General features: G+C 48.5%; 1 protein-coding gene across 1 annotated transcript; it reads left to right on the top strand.

Annotated features, from left to right (window-relative positions):
- The first annotated feature begins 7205 nt into the window (after positions 1-7205).
- LOC142784622 (uncharacterized) lies at positions 7206-8851 on the top strand. Its single transcript, XM_075883053.1, has 2 exons — positions 7206-8724; positions 8832-8851. Exons 1-2 carry the CDS (start codon positions 7206-7208, stop codon positions 8849-8851), a joined length of 1539 nt encoding a protein of 512 aa, XP_075739168.1.
- The last annotated feature ends 9554 nt before the right edge of the window (positions 8852-18405 follow it).

Below are 18405 nucleotides of genomic sequence, written 5' to 3'. Positions count from 1 at the left end.
CATGTTGGGCAAGGACAAACTCCGAGGCCGATTGCTGCGGCTAGCATCGCACGAGGGCAGGGGCCAGCCTCCACCGTGGCTGCATTCACTGTTGCCGATCGGTGGCGTCAGCTGCGCTGCCGTTGCTAAGCGACACTCACCAGCGCCGAGCTGGCGGAGGAGCTTTTTGACGTCCGGCAAGCTGATGATGTCCCCCGGGTCCAAGGACTTCAAGCGGTCACCCGAGGCACCGCCATCATAATCTGCAGAGAAAAGGAAGGGACAGGGTTTAATCCACTCTTCCCCCACCTCGCCCGGTGAAAGCTGCCGGACGTTAAATAAAGTTTATTCTTTCATTCCTTGAGTTTGATGCTTACTAAAAATAACTACTATCAGAAGGACGCACTTTGAGCACTATCTGACTAGAAAGGGTTGCCACGTTTAACTCGCTCGGCGTAGCCTCCTTTGCTTTAGCAAGGTTTAGTGAGGGTTGGACAGCAGTGTCCGCTTGATGGCGGTACTTCCATACGCTGAATATATGATGAAAATATGTGATATGGTGGTACTTGAAGTGTTCACTAGATGAACAGGCGGATGGACAAAGAGACAGACATATGCACAGATAGACGCACGGATGAATGGGCGGACGCCCGGATGGACGGACGATTCGAAGGATGGACGCACGGGCGGTCGCACAGATGAACGCATGGATGGACAGAAGCAAGAACGAACAGACGGACGGACGCTTCGCCCCACTCATCATCATGCGCTTCGTAGATATGCTGTGATATTTTTACCACCACTGTGGCTGCACATTTGCAACGATAGCACGGGATTGGTCATAAAGATCCAGAGGCTTTACTTGGCCGTGAAAGCCAGCCTCGCTGAAAGGCAAGCGTATCACTGCTCCGCATTTCCTACAGCTTTCACGTTCAGTGTTACTGCATGTATTCATTATGGGCGAAGATCTTAAAGCCTTGGGTTTGTCCCTTCTAGCTCGTACGTGACTGCCTAGTTCAATGATTCACTCACCAAGTGCGGACAGACAGACAGACAGACAGACGGACAGACAGACAGACAGACAGACAGACAGACAGACAGACAGACAGACAGACAGACAGACAGACAGACAGACAGACAGATGGCCTGATGGATGGATTTCGATAAAACCCTCCGAGGCCTCACCCCACTCATTATTATTCACTCTGTAGATATGCTGTTATATATTTTGTACTTCGCGTAATATATTGTGTGGCTGTAACCGTATTACGTTAAAACGCGTGGGCTCCAAGCAAATTTACTATTAGTTGCTACTCTTACGCACAATTTTTTCGAGTGCTGAAGACGGTAGTTGTAAATAAAGCACATAGACTGCTTGTGCTGTTTAGCGAGTTTTGTAGAATGCTATGGACGTAAAACACTGGAACACGTCGCAAAAAATGGCAGCATATCCATGAAGTAAATGGCGGAGAGAGTTTTTATCATTGATTATGATGAATGTAGCAACCTGATACATTTGTGCATGTTTGTGGTCCACGGGACGGCTTTAAGCTCTTTTATAGTGGAGTACCAAGTACGCTAAATTGTTAACCACTTTGTCTAAACACACAGAGTGGGGCGAACAGTGAACAGTCTACACGAGCAGAAGACACAAGGAGGGTTTTTGAAGCACATTTTGTGAATCTTTTCAGGGCACAGAACGCGAGCGACGTAAACCATGCCACCATAGTTAATGAGTTTTGCCCGGAATTTCCCGCGTACCGGAGAAGCTTCGCGATAGTCTGTGCAGCCCAGTGACGCTGGATGAATTACGCTTCGTGCTTCAGCACATGAATGCAAACGCCACCACCGGCCCTGACGGGCTACTTCTGAGTTTCTACAATACTTTCCTTGAAACAATACAAGTCCACCTTTGCTAAATGGGCTTCTTGCTGACGGAATCAGATCGAATACGTTTCGAGAGAGCAGAGTTATACTGTTGCTTAAAAGCGAAGGAGAGCTGTCCGATCCAAGGGCGCGGAGGCCCATTTCCCTACTTAACTCAGATTATAAGATATTGACAGCCATCCTTGCACACCGCATAACTACCATTCTACCGGAAATAGTAAGCTACATACGAACACGCAGTGTTCCAGGTCGTACGATCTATTCCTCACTTGCGCTGACTCGCGAATTGTTCACGTACGCTACAAGAACACAAATATCTGGCATATTTGTTTCCTTGGATCAAGAAGTAGCTTTTGATCGCGTAGAATTGAAGTATCTCTTCGCTGTGCTAGAGTAATATGGCTTCCCAGCACATTTAACCGACGTCCTCTGCTAACTCTACACAGATTTAGGAACGTCATTAGTAGTGAATGACTATACATCTGAACCTAATGCAGTAAGTAGGGGTTTTCGACAAGGCTGTCCCCTCTCCGCAATTCTTTTTGTATTATGCATAGATCCATTATTGAAACAAATTCAAAAATGCACTTCGATACGCGGTTTTCCTCTCCCAGGCTCGGGCGAAGTGAAAGTAGTGGCATACGCCGGTGACATCTCTTTGTTTATTCGGAACATAGATAGCTACAGAGCCTTTTTGCGAATATTTCACACGTCGGGAGCACGTCTTAATCACGGGAAAAGCAAAGCATTATGCTTTGGGATGCACATTGAAGAATTCCCTGATGGCGTCCAAATCGTCCAAGGAGTTAGTCTTAGGTGTAACTTTTCTATCGACTGGCGAGGTAGCCCGCACCACGAAAAAGAGATCCAGCGCAAAGTGGACAGACGCATTGAAGTCGACAGAACTTTTTAACTACCTTTTACTGAAAGAGCTCATCTAATTAAATGCTGCATAACAGCGCCACTGCTCTATGGAGCCAGAATTACTCGACCACCTTGTCGGGTTTTGCTGAGAGTGGCTACTGTGGGCGGCTCCTCTTTTTGGGATGGCCATGCCGAAGCTGTTGCTAGAGCCTTGGTCCGCCTACCAGTAAAATGGGGAGGGCTCAGTATACCAAACCTTGATGTAATGTGTCGCATGTTGGCTCTCCAAAACACCTGGACACTCTTACAGAGCTCATCGCATCGAGGCACGCAACTCGTAGTGTATCTGCTGGGAACCTCTAGAAGATTTTTTGGTTCAGAAAACGACACGGGACCAGCTGCTGAACAGCCACCGGCGTATTACACACATGTTTAAAGTCTTTGCAACATTGGCGAAAAGATTTTCCAGTTCAAGAACTTATGGAAATGTCCCCCACCAATATGAGCGAACTAATAGCACTTAAAAGCCTAACTGAGGAACAACGCCGGAAATGCCGAGCGAAAAGAAGTTGGACTCTAACAAACACGTCCCTCGCCTCCGAAGTCCGCGATCTCAACTGGCCTATGGAATGGGCGACTTTACCAATGGCTGACCGCCTTGCGTCGTGGGTCGTGGCACCCTCCGCCACATATCCGCAACGCGGCAGCGTCGAAATGCTGAACCACGTGTTTCATGAATGTATCGTAGCGCGCACCTTTTGGCGCATGGTTACCAGAATGTTCTAAATAAGTATGCAGTGGAAGTCTAGCCACAGGGATAACTTCGTCGAACTCTTAATGGCTATCGAAGCCTTCGTCTTATGGAAGCGGAGGGACTGGCTCACCTGAGGGGACGCCCTCAGACAGCCATGTTTCCTCTGCTACATCGGCTAAGAAACGTTATGCTTACGCATCTCAACGCAGAACAAGTCAAGCTGGGAGAGGAGGCTTTACTCCAACGCTGATCTATACGATTCACTATTGTAAAACACAAGAGTGTCCATGCCCTTCCTCCCCTATTGAGGAGGTGGGCTAGAGCTTGTACCATTGTGACATTACAGTGCGTATTTTCCTATTTTTCTTTAGAAACAAGTCTTTTTTGTGTAATAACTTTCTTGAGCACGAGAGCAAACTGTCCTCACAGGTGAATGCAAAACATCACCTTACATTGTGAATGACCCCTCTTGTTTGTTCATATAGCCTTACTGTTAATTTAAGTTTAATCATCTCGATGTAATAAATGTCCTGTCTTTGTTGTGCAATTTTTGCATTTTACGCCACTGCATACGCAATAAGTTCTTTTTGCTGTATATAACAGCTTGCATTGTACATACGCATTGATCACCTTTGTCCATTTTTCTCTGTTCCCATAAGCTGTGTAAGATATATCGGAAAACAAAATTCTCTTAAAGTAGAGTGGGGCGAAGCATCCGTCCGTTTGTTCGTTCTTGCTACTGCCAGTCCATGCGTCCACCTGTGTGATCGTTCGTGCGTTCATTCGCCGTCCATGCGTGCATCTGTTCGTGCGTCCGCAAGTTTATCTGTGCGTCCGTCCCTGAGATTGTCTATGCATCCGCTCCAGCGTCCGTCCATGCGTCCATCCGTCAGTGCAGCCATCCGTGAGTCCATCTATGCAGCAGTGTGTGTGTCCGTTCGTCCATCTATTCAACGCTCCAAGTACCATCATCTCGCATCTTTTCATCATATATTCCCAATATAGAAGCACCGCCATCCAGTGGACGTTCCAAGGACTAAACGAGAGGTGGCACACGCACACTTTCTTACAGCTCGCGCTTCGCGTCTACTTCCCACCTTTAAAATACGTGTCGACTCTCTAGAATAAATACATCTAAATTCCGAAAAAATTATTAGGTTGTCCAGCTTGTGCAGGTGCATACACACAAAGTGTCCTCATTCGAAAAGAAAAGTTGGTACAATCCAGAGCCAATATTCTAGCAACGAAGTCATAAAAAAATTGTGACCTTTCAATAAAGCCCGTATAAATTTAATTATGTCAAGTTCCGTAAAACGAGTTGTAGCGAAAGAGAAAGAGCACTGTGAGGTAAACTTTCGTTTAAAAGCCCTAACGTCAGATAGGGAAAAAATATTAGTTTCCTGCAGGCGCTAAACATCACCGTTTGCAGCACGGGCTACACTTTCACCTCGACCTGCTTTACTGGACTATGAAAACCTTCACGTTGAAAGAAAGAGGGAGAGAATTTATTTACAGAAAAGTAGAAAAATTACGTTGAAAGAAATAATATTCGATGAGGTAGTCATCATAAACACTAAAGACTAACCTGGATACTAGACGGGGCACAGTTCTGACAGACGTGGGAACAGGTGCCCCACAAGCTGCTCTTTCCCTTGTCACGACAAGGCGACCCTCTGGAAGCACAGAGCTTCTGGGGCCGCGTCAATGTGCGCAGTTTGGTGGGAGCCTCCGAGTGACTGCTGGATATTCTTTGGCGCTTGGTGCCGAGGCTCTTGAGCGAAACTGGTACAAACGCTTCTAGACTCTCCCGGCTGATGTCGCTTGCAGTGCTCTCGTCATCTATCTGCAGGGCCGTGTCACTCATAGTGCTGTTTGTGTCCTCGTTGATGGAAACCTCGTCACCTTGGAACAGTCTCTTCAGTGATAGGACTAACAGAAGACTGGGTGCCATGGGGTGAGCATCAGATATCACGTCACCATAAGTGACACATCCACTGAGAAGTGCCTCTTCTGGCGAGGGCTTGACCTGTGGTTTTGTAGAAATCGCCACTGGTCGCGGGCCACTGAATAGATAATCTGTGCCTTGAGGGGCAGGGGGAACGCCGCTTGCTAGACGCGAGCCGGACGCGCTCGCATCTGCTCCTGCTTTTTTAAATGTTTTTGACCGCAAATTTGCCGATCGACCTCGGTTTTTCGACTCATCTGATCCAGTTTCTTTCAAGGATCGAGTGGATACCCGACTTTTGCGGGTAGGTCAAGCTTTAGAACTTTTATTTGGGTGTTTCACCCTGTGCCACGTTGGCGCTCAGCTCGGCCTGCCGAGCAAGACGCTTCGAGGATGCCGCTCGAGGAGATGGTCTTCGGCGAAGAAATCTCCAGGCAGGAGGATGAAGCCTCCGGATGGATTGTTGCCCACTCTCGGAAGAAGCAGCGTCAGGATTTTACGCCCGGCGACAGCCCTGGCCCCAGTGCCGGTCATCGTGCCGCCCGTCCAGCGCACCCGAAGGGGCCGATAAACAAGCTCATCGCCGCGTCGCGCCTGCCACGATTGCCTAAAGATCTCGGCCCGCCGCAGGCTGAGGAAGATATTGTTTGTGCCAATGAAATGCAGAACATTTTTGTGATCAGCACGCCACACGCTAGGATGCAGAAGTCTACGCTAAAGTGAAGCAAATTCGAGTGGGAGAAACGCTCCATGAAGTCTCTACTTACGTGACGCCACCCGGGGATACGTGCAGAGGAGTTGTTCGCGGTATCGACCCTGAGCTCTCTGATGACCGGCTTGGTGAGCTCTTCGTGCACGCAAGAAATCCGAAGGTTCTTGGAGTACGGCGCATCAAGAAAACGCCCACGGTGATTGTCCTGTTTTACGGTATGAAAGTTCCAAACTACGTCATGTGTGGGACGAACCTGATCCGGTGCACGCTCTACCGACGACAAATCAACGCCTATCGAACCTGCGGAAAGCTGGGACATCGCTCGGACGTTGGTCCCACTCCTACAGTCATCACCTGCCCGGACTGTGGGGTCTCATCGCCCCCTGAGAATCATACGTGCCAGCCGAAGTGCTCCATCTGTGGAGGAGCGCATCCGACGGCGGATCGGGCCTGCAAAAGCAGGTACCAGGTTCCCTACATTGTTCGGCGTAGAAGGCGACGACGGAGAAAAGCAAACAAGCAGCGCGCGGAGTTCGTGCCACAGCAAGCTCCCGGGCTTGAGTTCAACCAGGGGGGTGGCCTTGATAACCCTGGAGGGGGGGGTGCGGGTCACCGCTCTTGCTCGAGGGATAGGTCTGTCTCCTGTGCCCGGATTCAGCAGGAACCTACCTGGGCTGAATGAGTGGGCCCAAAACGTGAGTCTCGCACTATTGTGCAGCGCCAGTTGCCAGAGCAAGCTACGGCTACAATACAGCAGCTAGAGCGTGAGAATGCAACTCTGATGAGTGAGCTTCAGGAGATTAAAGCATTAGTTGAGGAGCTTAGGCAGCGCGAACGCACGCCGGAAGGGGCGGTGAAAGTGCAGCAGGCCGAGGCACAACCTAGAGGTGGTAAGCGAAAAGCCGCTGACGCTCCGGTAGACATCGAGAAGGAGTTCAGTGACTTTAAACAGGAAATTATGGGGGTGGTTCATTAAAATAAGAAGGCCATCGCTGGTGTCAGCTCTGTCATCCAGTCCCTTTCTGGAAGAGTGGTGGTGGTGGAGCAAAACCTAAGTAGCAATCATGGCGAAGCTAAATAAAACATTTGTCATTTGGCAATGGAATTGCGCGAGCTTCAACAGGAAGAAGGCAGTCTTGCAGCAGTTCGTCAGCTCACAGGAGAATAAGCCAGCCGTAATACTCCTCCAGGAGACCCTTAATGGAGAGATGGCCCTCCGGAGTTATCGCTCCGTGGCCTGCTGGGGGGAAGGAAAACGCGGGGTCGCCACCCTCATATCCAAAGAGTTCTCCTTTGAGGTTCGCGATGAACGTCCAGACCTAAAGGTGGAACACATACTCATTGAGTTAATCCCAAACTCTCGGCTTAAGGAGCACCTATTCATTCTCAACATTTATAGCTCACCATCTGATACTCGGGAGACTTTTAATGCGCTTCTCTGCAAAGCCTCCAAAATCGCGGGCTCGGCTCCGTTGACAGTTGCTGGCAACTTCAATGCGCAACATCAGACATGGGGCTATATCAATAATACGGCTAAGGCGCGGGCGCTTCTGCAGCATACTACCAATCTTAGTATGTTACTAGTTACTGATCACAACTTTCCCACACGTCTCGGCAATTCTGTAGCAAGGGACACCACGCCGGACCTGGCTTTTGTCAGGAACGTCGAGTGCCCTTTCTGGCAGAACTTGCATGAGAACTTGGGGAGCGACCATTTTATCGCGTCTATCTCCCTCGATGTTAAAGCACCGCCGCCGCGGGTTTTCAAAATTGTTGATTGGGATGCCTTTCGGGAACTCAGACAAAGCGATGAAAAAGAGTACGATGACCTTGGCCAGCTACTTGAGCGTCTTAAGGCAGATGTTAAAGCTGCAACTAAGGTGGTGGAGACGGATCTTAAAACGGAACGCATGGACAGCCGCCTAGCGAGGCTCCTTGAAGCCAAAAACTCCTTACTTAACAGATGGCGTACGCAGCGACTCAACAGGCGGCTCAGAAAGAAAATTGCTCTGCTCAAACAGGAGATTGAATCGTACAGCCAAACCCTGGCCAGACAACAATGGGATGAGTTCTGTAACGCTGTCGATGGGCAGATGCGGTCAGGGGCGAATTGGAACATTCTCAAGCACCTCCTGGGAGATAAGCAAACTAAAGCTAATCAGAAACACACTGTTGATCGGCTCATACACAAGGAGAGGTCTGCTGGGCTCTCCAATGATCAAATCTTACAACAGCTGGCGAATAGGTACCTCATCCTGGGGGCTACCACGGATGCAGACTACCCGGATTTCTCTGGTCTGGAGGATGCGGAGCTGGACTCCCCCTTCAACACGGCAGAGATCAGGGCGGTCCTTTTTGATCTCAATGGAAAATTGGCTCCCGGGCCGGATGGCATCACTAACAGGCTACTTAAAAATCTGGACGATAGGTCCATTGAGCTACTAACTGACGAGGTCAACCGGGTTTGGGAGTCGGGGCAGGTGCCGAAGGAGTGGCGAACGGCCTCTGTCGTCCTCATTCCCAAACCTGGTAAACCTCTCGGGCTCGACACGCTCCGACCGATCTCGCTCTCGTCTTGCGTGGGTAAGGTCGCGGAACATGCAATCCTTGACCGAATCTCCCATCACATTGAACAAAACGAGCTCTTCCCTTTCAATCTCATTGGCTTTCGTCCAGCGCTCTCTACGCAGGACGTTATGAAAATGATTAAACATCAAATTCTCGACATAGACACCACAGATGTCCGAGGGATTCTTGCACTCAATCTAGAGAAAGCTTTCGATAATATCTCACATCCTCACATACTGGATTCGATCTCTGAGTTGGGATTGGGGGCCCGCTTTTACGGGTTCGTCCGCTCTTTTCTCAGGGATCACGTTGCCACCATTCGGCTCGGGGACCTCTGCTCCAAGGAATTTCACCTTGGACCTAGGGGAACCCCTCAAGGATCGGTCATTTTGCCGCTAATTTTTAATATCGCGATGAGGAAACTCTCGCTCGAACTCTCTCGCATCGACCGCATCGGACATGCGCTGTATGCGGACGATATTACTATATGGTGCACTGGGGGTAGGGACGGAGACGTTGAGGAATCCCGCCAGCAGGCCCTCAGGTGCACGGAGGAGTTTTTGGATAACACGGGGCTGCACTTGTCGACCGCCAAGTCGGAGCTCCTCCTGTACACACAGCCGGAGAAACGCAAGTTCACCACTATTCCATTTTCGCCGGAAGAGATCAGGATCGAAATTCACACACGGTCAGGGCAGGCCATCCCCCGTGTCGATAAAATTCGGATATTAGGCATGTTCCTGGAGGAGCACGGAAGTAACTCTCATACTCTGACTCGTATTGCGGCGAAGGCGGAGAGCATGGTCAAGCTTATACTTCGGGTGTCTAACAGGCGTGGAGGGCTTTGTGAGGCCAACCTCATGAGGCTTTTCCATGCCTTTCTTATGAGTCACATTAATTACATTGCCGCAGCGCATAGGTGGGAAAGGAAAGAACAAGGGAAACTGGATGCGATTATTCGAAAGTGCATTAAGAGGGTCTTAGGCTTTCCAAACAACACAAATGAGCAAAAGCTCAAGGCTCTTGGTATGCATAATACATTTAGTGAGATTGCAGAAGCGCAACAAACAGCACAAGCTGCACAACTGTCCTCTTCCAAAGCTGGGAGACGCATCCTGGAGTTTCTGGGCTGCGAACCAACTATGGTAGCAGACAAAAAGATACAGCTTCCACCCAAATTGAGGGAACAGATTACGGTCTCACAAATTCCTAGAAATGTTCACCCTCTCTACAATGTCGGCTGCCGGGCCGCTAGGGCTAGGTCGCTCCTCAGTTCCGCCGCTGCCACCCCTGAACTTGTGGCGTTCGTTGACGCAGCACAGTATCCCGGCACATCCAATTTCGTGGCTGTGGTCACTGACCTTCACGGTAAAATCCTCACAGCAGCATCTCTTCGAGATACCATGCCGGCTAGGGCAGAGCAGGCTGCTATAGCAATGGCCGTTGCGATTCCCATGCGCACGCGCATTTTCACTGATTCTCGAGCTGCTGCACGAGCGTTCATGACCGGGTCAGTCTGTGAGCAGGCGGCCCATCTTCTTACCAAAAGACCACATTGCACGGAAATCGACGGCCACATCACCTGGTTTCCTACCCACATGGGCAAGGATGTCCACCCTGTTATCCCCAATGCCAATGAGCTTGCCCATGCCCGAGCACCCGAACTGTCCCACCGTGACGGGCAATCGGCATCTAATTTTGGGGATGGCATCCGGCAGCTTGATTCGCTCCTCACCTTTAACGAAATTTGCAAAAATTATCAATTGGCCAGGCGTAGCTTTCCGCTCCCGCACCCGCAACTCTCTAGGGCCCAGTCAGTCACTTTAAGAATGCTGCAAACGGGTACTTACCCATCGCCTTTAGTGTACAGCAAGTTTATCGACTGCATAAAGCCGCAATGCCCTCATTGCGAAGAGAGACGTTGCACGTTACCCCGCATGCTCTGGCAATGCGCGGCGCTGCGCGATGGCGAGCCTCTCAGCACAGAAGCTGCCTGGAGAACGGCAATTACCAGCTCGGACCGAGAGGTCCAAATCCGGGCTGTCCTGAGGGCCCGCAATTTGGCGGAGGGGCTCGCTCTTCCTGTCCCCATGTGGGTGCGGCCCGCAGCCGACCCTCCCTCTTGAGGGGAATCGGCTCCTCAGAACAATTTGTAAATAAAGTTCATTGACTGACTGACTGACTGAGGGGCAGCCTTGTCCGGGCTAGCTGGAGACACAGCGGACGTTTGGTGTGGCATCTGGTGTGGCGCCGCACTCTGCCCAACTTCGTCCTGAGAAATATCCGCACCTGGTGTCGACGATACAAAGTCCTTGTTCTTGGTTTGCGTTCCTGGTTGAAGTGGCAGGTAATTCTTGGACAGCGCCTCGGAATACGACGGCTTCATGGTGCAGGCGATGGTGGCAAGCGAGTCACCACAATAGCGACAAAGCAGTGAGCAGCCCTTTTTAGCGTGGCCATAAACGCCGCACCTTCCACAAAACGCAGATGCGCAGTTCATGCGGAAGTGCGCGCTTTCTCTACGTCGACGCCATTCTCGCTGGATACCTTTCGAGTCACAGGTAACTGCATGTCCTGTGACGTTGAGGTAGTTCGGCACCGGCGACGATGTCTTCATTTCCATCTGGAAGAATCGTCTGCCAGTGGTCACGGTTGCGCGCGACCCCATGAGTTCACTGCTTATGTTCAGCACCTTCCCATAGGGAGACAATGCTTGCGCGACGACCTCGCTGGGGACACGGCACGGCAGGAACAGAATGGTGACTTGAGTGAGTTGAGGTCCCAGGGGCACGACAGCAACGTGCTCTCCTCTAATGATGAGTGTAGATTTCGCGACAATTTGAGCCAGTGCGGCTTCACTGTTAGTGGCTGCTTGGAAGTTCCGGCCGCCAAAGTGCTGTACACAGTAGACCTCTTCGATTCCTACCATTGAAGACATCGCGTCAGTGACGTCTTCGAGATGACCAAGTCGAAGGCTAGCGCCTTCTTCGGGGGCTGGCTTGCCATGACGGGCGTCCGCCAGCCCAAGGACGCTCTGAAACGCTAGCAAAAATGACGAAGCAACAGGAGAGACCCTCAAGCTAGCAACGTTAGTTAATTCTTTCAGATAATTTTAAATCGAGATATATCGTACATAAGTTATATGTACACGAAATATATACGTTGATGATCATGCGTATGTACAGTGCAAGCTGTTGGAGACTTTACCTGTGTGCAAAATAGGCGAAGCGATATACCAAGTCCATGTAGGGCTCGTCTCTTTGGAATTCACGTGAGCAGCTTTTTTTGTTTCTGGATGCGCACGATCGCATACAGAGGAATACCTTGGATTGGACATGGTGCCGCTGACCATCGTCCAGCAGACTCGACCAGACTTATATACCATGTGCTTTAGAGGCGTTTGTCTCCGACTTACGTCTTCCGCCCATCCCTCCTTCCCATGTGTATATATCTGAGCATCGTCCGATTCTCTGAGAACTCATAATTAAATTTTCTTTTGCAGAAAAACCATGGCGTCTTGATGTTCGCGCTCTTCAGGACGCGTGCTCTCAGTCAAATGTGTCCCGTGCAAGACGGGCCATAGAGAAAGAAGAAGACAAGAGCGGACACTCCGCAAAACCTGGCCTCAGGAAGTGCGTCACGACTACGTAACGAACTAGTGCTCCCACCAAACTTCAGAGGGCGCAAGCGCAAAAAAACACAGTTATAATCAATGCAACAGAATTGTTTTCACAAATTAATAATTACACGCCCAAATTTGGTATGTTCTTTATAAATAAAAACGATTTATTCAACACACCTTACGCGATTATTTTTCTTCAGCCGTACTGTCATAAACACCATCTACCCAGCGACAAGCCCATGCATGACTGACGGCGAGAAGCATTCGTCGCTTTCGTCAACGTCGGCTGCGTCGGCGTTTTCAAGCGTGAGATAACAGGTGAGGCACGTTTTCAAGCGAAGCTTGTTGAATGACATGTTGTTGGTCTTGTTGGGTCATTTTTTCAGAAAACGGTTACGCCTGCGCGAAAAAGACACCATGCAACAAACATAGAAAGATGCACACACACACGTTGCGCTTCGTGTGTGCGAGTTTGTTTCTTACGTGGCGTCTCATTCACGCAGTTGTAACCTTTTTCTGAAGCTTGTTAAGGACTGGGAGGTTCGCTAAAAAGAAAGTTTGTGGCTCTATGCGGCGGTTAGACGGGAACAGTGTGCAACGTATGCAGTATAGCAAAGGCGGCACGGCGTCAAGCCGAGGCGACGCGTGCTGCGTCTGCCACGGACGCGAGCGTCTGTGCGCTGAGCATAACTGGGCAGCTAGGTCATAGGCTCGGAGGCTCGGTGCAAAATATAGAGAATAGTTCGCTGGGCCTCGCATGCTTCACGACGCGTTTCCCGAAGGCTCGGAACACGAATAATTCTTGGTGTGCCGGAGGCAAATCTGGACTAGCCAAGTGGCCATCATCTTCGTTTCTTCGCTAGCCTTGTGCCACTAGTGCAAGCTGCCCGCAAATTTTTTTTACGTTTCCAATATGATTTTACCGCACAAATTTCAACTACGATTTTTCTTCCCAATGTACTGCTGATACTGCGTACGCACAAAGGTGTTCTAAAGTTTCCAGGCCGCGATACCATTGCATTACAAGGGATAGCGGCCTGGAAACTTATGATCTTTGTTCGTGGTCTTGACGTATATCTTTGTAAGTCAGAGTTTTATGGGTCAGAGATGTATCACTGGTTTTGTATTGTGCATCGATTAGCTAATCATTCAAAGGGGTTTCTGCTACACTTATGACGTGCACATATCTTTTTCGTAATTTGACAGCGAAGCATCCACTTACTAACATTTTCAGACCGCGCTGACGCCATGCTGTCCGGCGGTCCAAGCTACGGCAGCTACTGCTGTGTATCGTGGTGCTTCAACAATGGCAGAACCCACAAGAAGCCTGGGACGAGTTTCTTTCGCGTACCACGGGACGGCAGGTGTGTTAAAGCTTTTGTATGGTTTGCATGTCTGTAGGCTTACTGTTCGTGTTTGCTAAGTGAGGGTAACAATAAAAAATCACTATTCAAGCACTTCCCCTTTCAGCTGATAGTTCATTGCCAATGCAGGATGAAAGCATGGATGCAGTATGCTGGACGCGATGATCTCCTGAGTAAGCCGGCCAGCCTATTGTACGCAACGTACAGGGTTTGTAGCGACCATTTTACTGCTCAAAGTTTCATGGACCCTGGGCACACAAGGCTTACAAGAATGGCTGTTCCCAGTGTGCAACCAGCTGCACCATGTAAGTGATTGACTGAAACTCAAATATGTGCAATAGCAGCCACTTGTATTGAATCAGTGGCGACAGTTAACCGTGAAGATCTTTGTAGCCGATGGAGAAACCTCACTACAGAAGTAACACTTGGAAAGTTTTAAATTCTGTGAATTGTGGGCTATTACCTTCCTAACAGCAGCTTTACATTTCTGTCATGTTTTGATGCTCTGGACCTGCGCAACTTGTTTTGAAAGACTTTAAAGGGCTATTTCACGTTATCTTCAAGCCTGAGTGCACATGTACGTATACCTTTCATCAGTGAAAGCTGCCACTGTTGATAATTCCAAAAATCACAAATTACTTGTTTCCTAGTTGGTGCCGTCTCTTTTCTTCCACGTTCGACCAGTTTATGCGTTTGAAAGAGCTGTTTAAGTTTCCCCATGCTACAAGCTTTGTAACTTGTACCAACTGCACATATATGCAGGTTCTCTGAGCGTCGCTTCAAGTAGTGACTGTGACATGGCTGCAGAAGCTGCACTGCAAGGTGCGGATGAGCTTAAGTTTGTGTTATTTTAAGCCTCTTACTGACACGTTGTCGTAATTTCATTTCTTCAGGACCTGCGGTAGAGGCTTCAAAAAGCGGCTCCCACACATTGAGGTGCCCCGATGAACAGGGTGCGTTCAGTGTCGCGATTTCTTTTTTTTTTACCCAAATTGACTGTTGACTAAGCCTCTGCAGGTGGCAGCTCCCTTGTAGCTGGTGAACGAAGTTTTGCTGATTTCGTCTTGCCGGAGAAAACCTTAACCAGTCGTTCAGCTGTCACAAAAGGAACCTGTGTGGCCGGTAAGTTGTATGTTCACTTCAACACCAGAGTGGATTGATATAGAGACTTCCGCAGGCCGCTCGCAAGATTGTTCCGACAGCACTGTCCGAGGCACTGAACAAGCTTCACAAGACCCTCCAGAAGATGTCTCCGCCAACAGCTCCACGTCTGAGTGCCCTAGAGAAAATGGTGACTATGCTTTTATTGCAGCTGTTTTTAATGTGCTATTTTATGTTTAGGACATTCTGAGGAAACTATCATCAAAAGGACAATACGTGTGCACTTACAAAATGTAGGGGTGGGCTCTCAGTGATTTTCATTTTTTTGTGCATTGTCAACATTGTGAATGGTTTGTTTTTAGGTAGTGGAATCGAAAACATTGCACCACAGACAGTTGTGCACCTTGGGTCTGAAACAGCGAGGAAAGTGCTCGTATGGGATTAGTTGTTCTTCGCTTTTACATCAATTTTTTTGTTTATTGCAGTGCGTTCCTGTGTGCCAGCGACAATGTCTCCATCAATGAAGTACAAGCAAACCATTAAACATCTGCAAGCCAAAGTAGCAGCACAGCGGAAAACTATCAAAAGACGGCAGAGACAGCCTCACCAAGCACCGTCATCGACTTCGAAGGCCCTTGAAGTTATCCGACCGCACGTCACCGAGGAGGTTTTTAAACTTCTTTCTGCACATGTTCGCTTGAGGCCCAAACGCACGGGCAAGCGGTTTCCCGTGTGGTTCAAGAAATTCGCTCTTCACTTAAACTTCCGAGGTCCGCGAGCATACCGATTTCTGGCTCCATATTTTTCTTTGCCCTCCCGGCGTTCATTAAGGAGGTGGCTAGCTAATGTAAAGATGACTCCAGGCATAATTCCAGGAATCCTTACTTCCATTGCAACAAATACTCATGCTTGGAATAAACGGGACCGAGTGTGCGCTTTAGTTTTCGACGAAATATCACTCAAAAAGAATTTGTACTATGATGCTTCAAGAGACGTTGTCCAGGGTTTTACAGATGATGGCACTCATCGCACTTCAACCATCGCTGATCGAGCACTGGTTTTTCTGCTTGTTGGTGTTTCGAGAAAGTGGGTTCAACCGGTTGCTTTTATTATAGGGCACACATCAACACCATCATCTGTTATGCATAACTTGCTGGTGTCACTCATTTTGGAGCTTAGGAGCATTAATATTGCAGTGAAAGCAGTCATTTGTGACCAGGGCAGTTCAAATGTAAGTCTCGCTAACCAACTAAGAGTGACTGTAGCAAAGCCTTTTTTTGAAGTTAATGGTGAGCGGGTATATTACATTTTTGATGTTCCGCATTTAATTAAAACAACGCGCAATAATGTCCAAGCACACAAGTTATACATTGGGGATGACATCGTTAACTGGTCGCACATTGTAAGCCTTTACCAATCCTCACATGAGTTGCGGTTGCGATTGGCTCCAAAGTTGACTGGACGGCACGTTCATCAGAAACCTCTTTCTAATATGAAGGTCAGCAGAGCAACTCAGGTCCTCAGTGCATCAGTTTCGATTGCTATCACGGCAATGGTGTATGCGAAGGTGCTGCCTGCCTCGGCCATCACTACAGCTCAATTTTGTGATCGTATGGACAGGATTTTCGATGCCTTGAACAGCTCGAGTAAAAAAAGAACTTCGCGAAAGCTGCGGCATGCAATCATGAAAAATGATTCAGAGCTGATTGACTTCCTCCGAGGCCAGCTTCCCTGGATTGCATCATGGCAGTTTGTTGGCAGACGTCAACCACAAACCATCGTAGGTTGGCAAATTACAATTCAGGCAATTTGTCAACTATGGGACGACCTCTCCAAAAATTACAATTTTGAATACCTGTTAACACGCAGGCTTCAACAGGATCCTCTGGAGAACATATTTGGCCACACTAGGCAAAAACAGGGTTGCAACACCAACCCCAATGTAGCACAATTTATTTGTGGCCTGAAGCACATCTGCATAAGAAAACTCTTCAAGCTGTCAGAATACGGAAATGTCGAGGATGATGAATGTGACGTCCTCCAAGAGCAGCTCTCGCCATTCTCCCTTTCCAGTGCATCTCTTGTGGATAATGAGGAGTGTGCACAGCCACAGCCTGACGACTTTCCCGCTCTAGACGATCTCTCTGAACTTGCGACAAACATTCACTCCCATATTATCGATGACTCCGCTGCATATTATGTAGCTGGTTTTATCATCAAACACTTCCTTCGGAATGCATGTGACGGTTGCAGTTGCCCACAGTTACTGAAAGACGACAGTGAGACGCTTAAGGGTACCCACCAGTATTTCACAATGCTCAAAGCATACCACGTCCCCAGCAAACTTTTTGGGAATCTCACTGTGCCATCAGAAGCAGCTTTTGCATACGTACAACAACTTGAATCTCACTTTCTTGCCATAATTGAGGCCACTGCACATCACCTCAAAGTGTGCGATGTTTTGTATCACCATCTGTCAAGTGTTGGCGATTTTCATTTCTGCTCTGCTGGGTGTCGCGCTAAGTTTCTGAAAATGTTTTGCCGGGTTCGTTTATGTTGGCATGTGCGTTTTGTGAACCGAAACTTAGACAGGGTTAGGTTCCAGTCTTCAATCTCGGGCATACAGCTTGACAAGTTCAAAGGTTAGCAATTAGCGGCGGGTTTACACTAAAGTATTCGAGTTGAGCCGAATCCTGCAATAGCTTTGTTATGTTATTACTTCGTTACAGCAGACTTCATTATGATCTTATATGCTTATATTCAGTTCAACTGGACTAACCACTCCTTCGTTGCATTCATGGTTTTGGTTACCCGTTATGAGGAGTACGAACACTGTGTATTCGCTCGAAGTGATTTGCATAACCTTAAAAAGAATGTTGGGTATCCTGTCTGTATTTTTTGTAGCAAATACGGGCGAACTGTACACTTTACTGTGGGTCGTTTGGTCACTGTGTATGCTTTATCTCTCCAGCTGAAGTAATATATCGATAACAAAACCGCTTGTTGAAATGTCTTCAATGGGGTAAGGAACACAGTATGAAGTGGGCACGGTTCATGTTATCACGCTTTTCGTATTTTAGCTTCTCATCAACCTCCTCATCTTGCCCATCAAAATTTTCAAAAGAATACCCAAACTTGTAGCGTTTGATGGGGCTGCGGACGCTGCCATTTTATTTTTATATAGCTTGTGAGTGATAACGTACGATGTAGAGCCTTTGTGAAAAATAATGAGCCAAAGTGGTTTCCTTCTGCTATTTATTAGCCCTGTAATACCGCTCTCGTAGCATCAATTAAAGTCCAGAATTCTGGATAAAGTTATGACTACAATCTAATTTAGCTCGCAAGCGTCACAGCAACACCCAGACGCAAATCACTTGGGATCTTTAGTTTTTGATGAAGGCGACGCATAACAAAAGCCACAAGACCTGCCAGTGTTGTAGCATAAAGTTTGTCTTTCACGTAGTGAGCAAGCTGCAAAGCCCTACCTTTCTGAGGACAAGCAGGCATCGAGTCTGCTTTTTTTCATTGTGGGCTAGCTGCTTTTAAACACAGCCAGCCCACTGCACCTTTTTCTTTCTGCTATATTGTGTCGTGTGGTTTCTGTGTGCT

This window comes from Rhipicephalus microplus, unplaced genomic scaffold, assembly GCF_043290135.1.
Source record: "Rhipicephalus microplus isolate Deutch F79 unplaced genomic scaffold, USDA_Rmic scaffold_15, whole genome shotgun sequence".
Taxonomy (NCBI): domain Eukaryota; kingdom Metazoa; phylum Arthropoda; class Arachnida; order Ixodida; family Ixodidae; genus Rhipicephalus; species Rhipicephalus microplus.
Note: the sequence above shows the minus strand (reverse complement) of the source record. Positions and strands in the feature narration are given on the sequence as shown.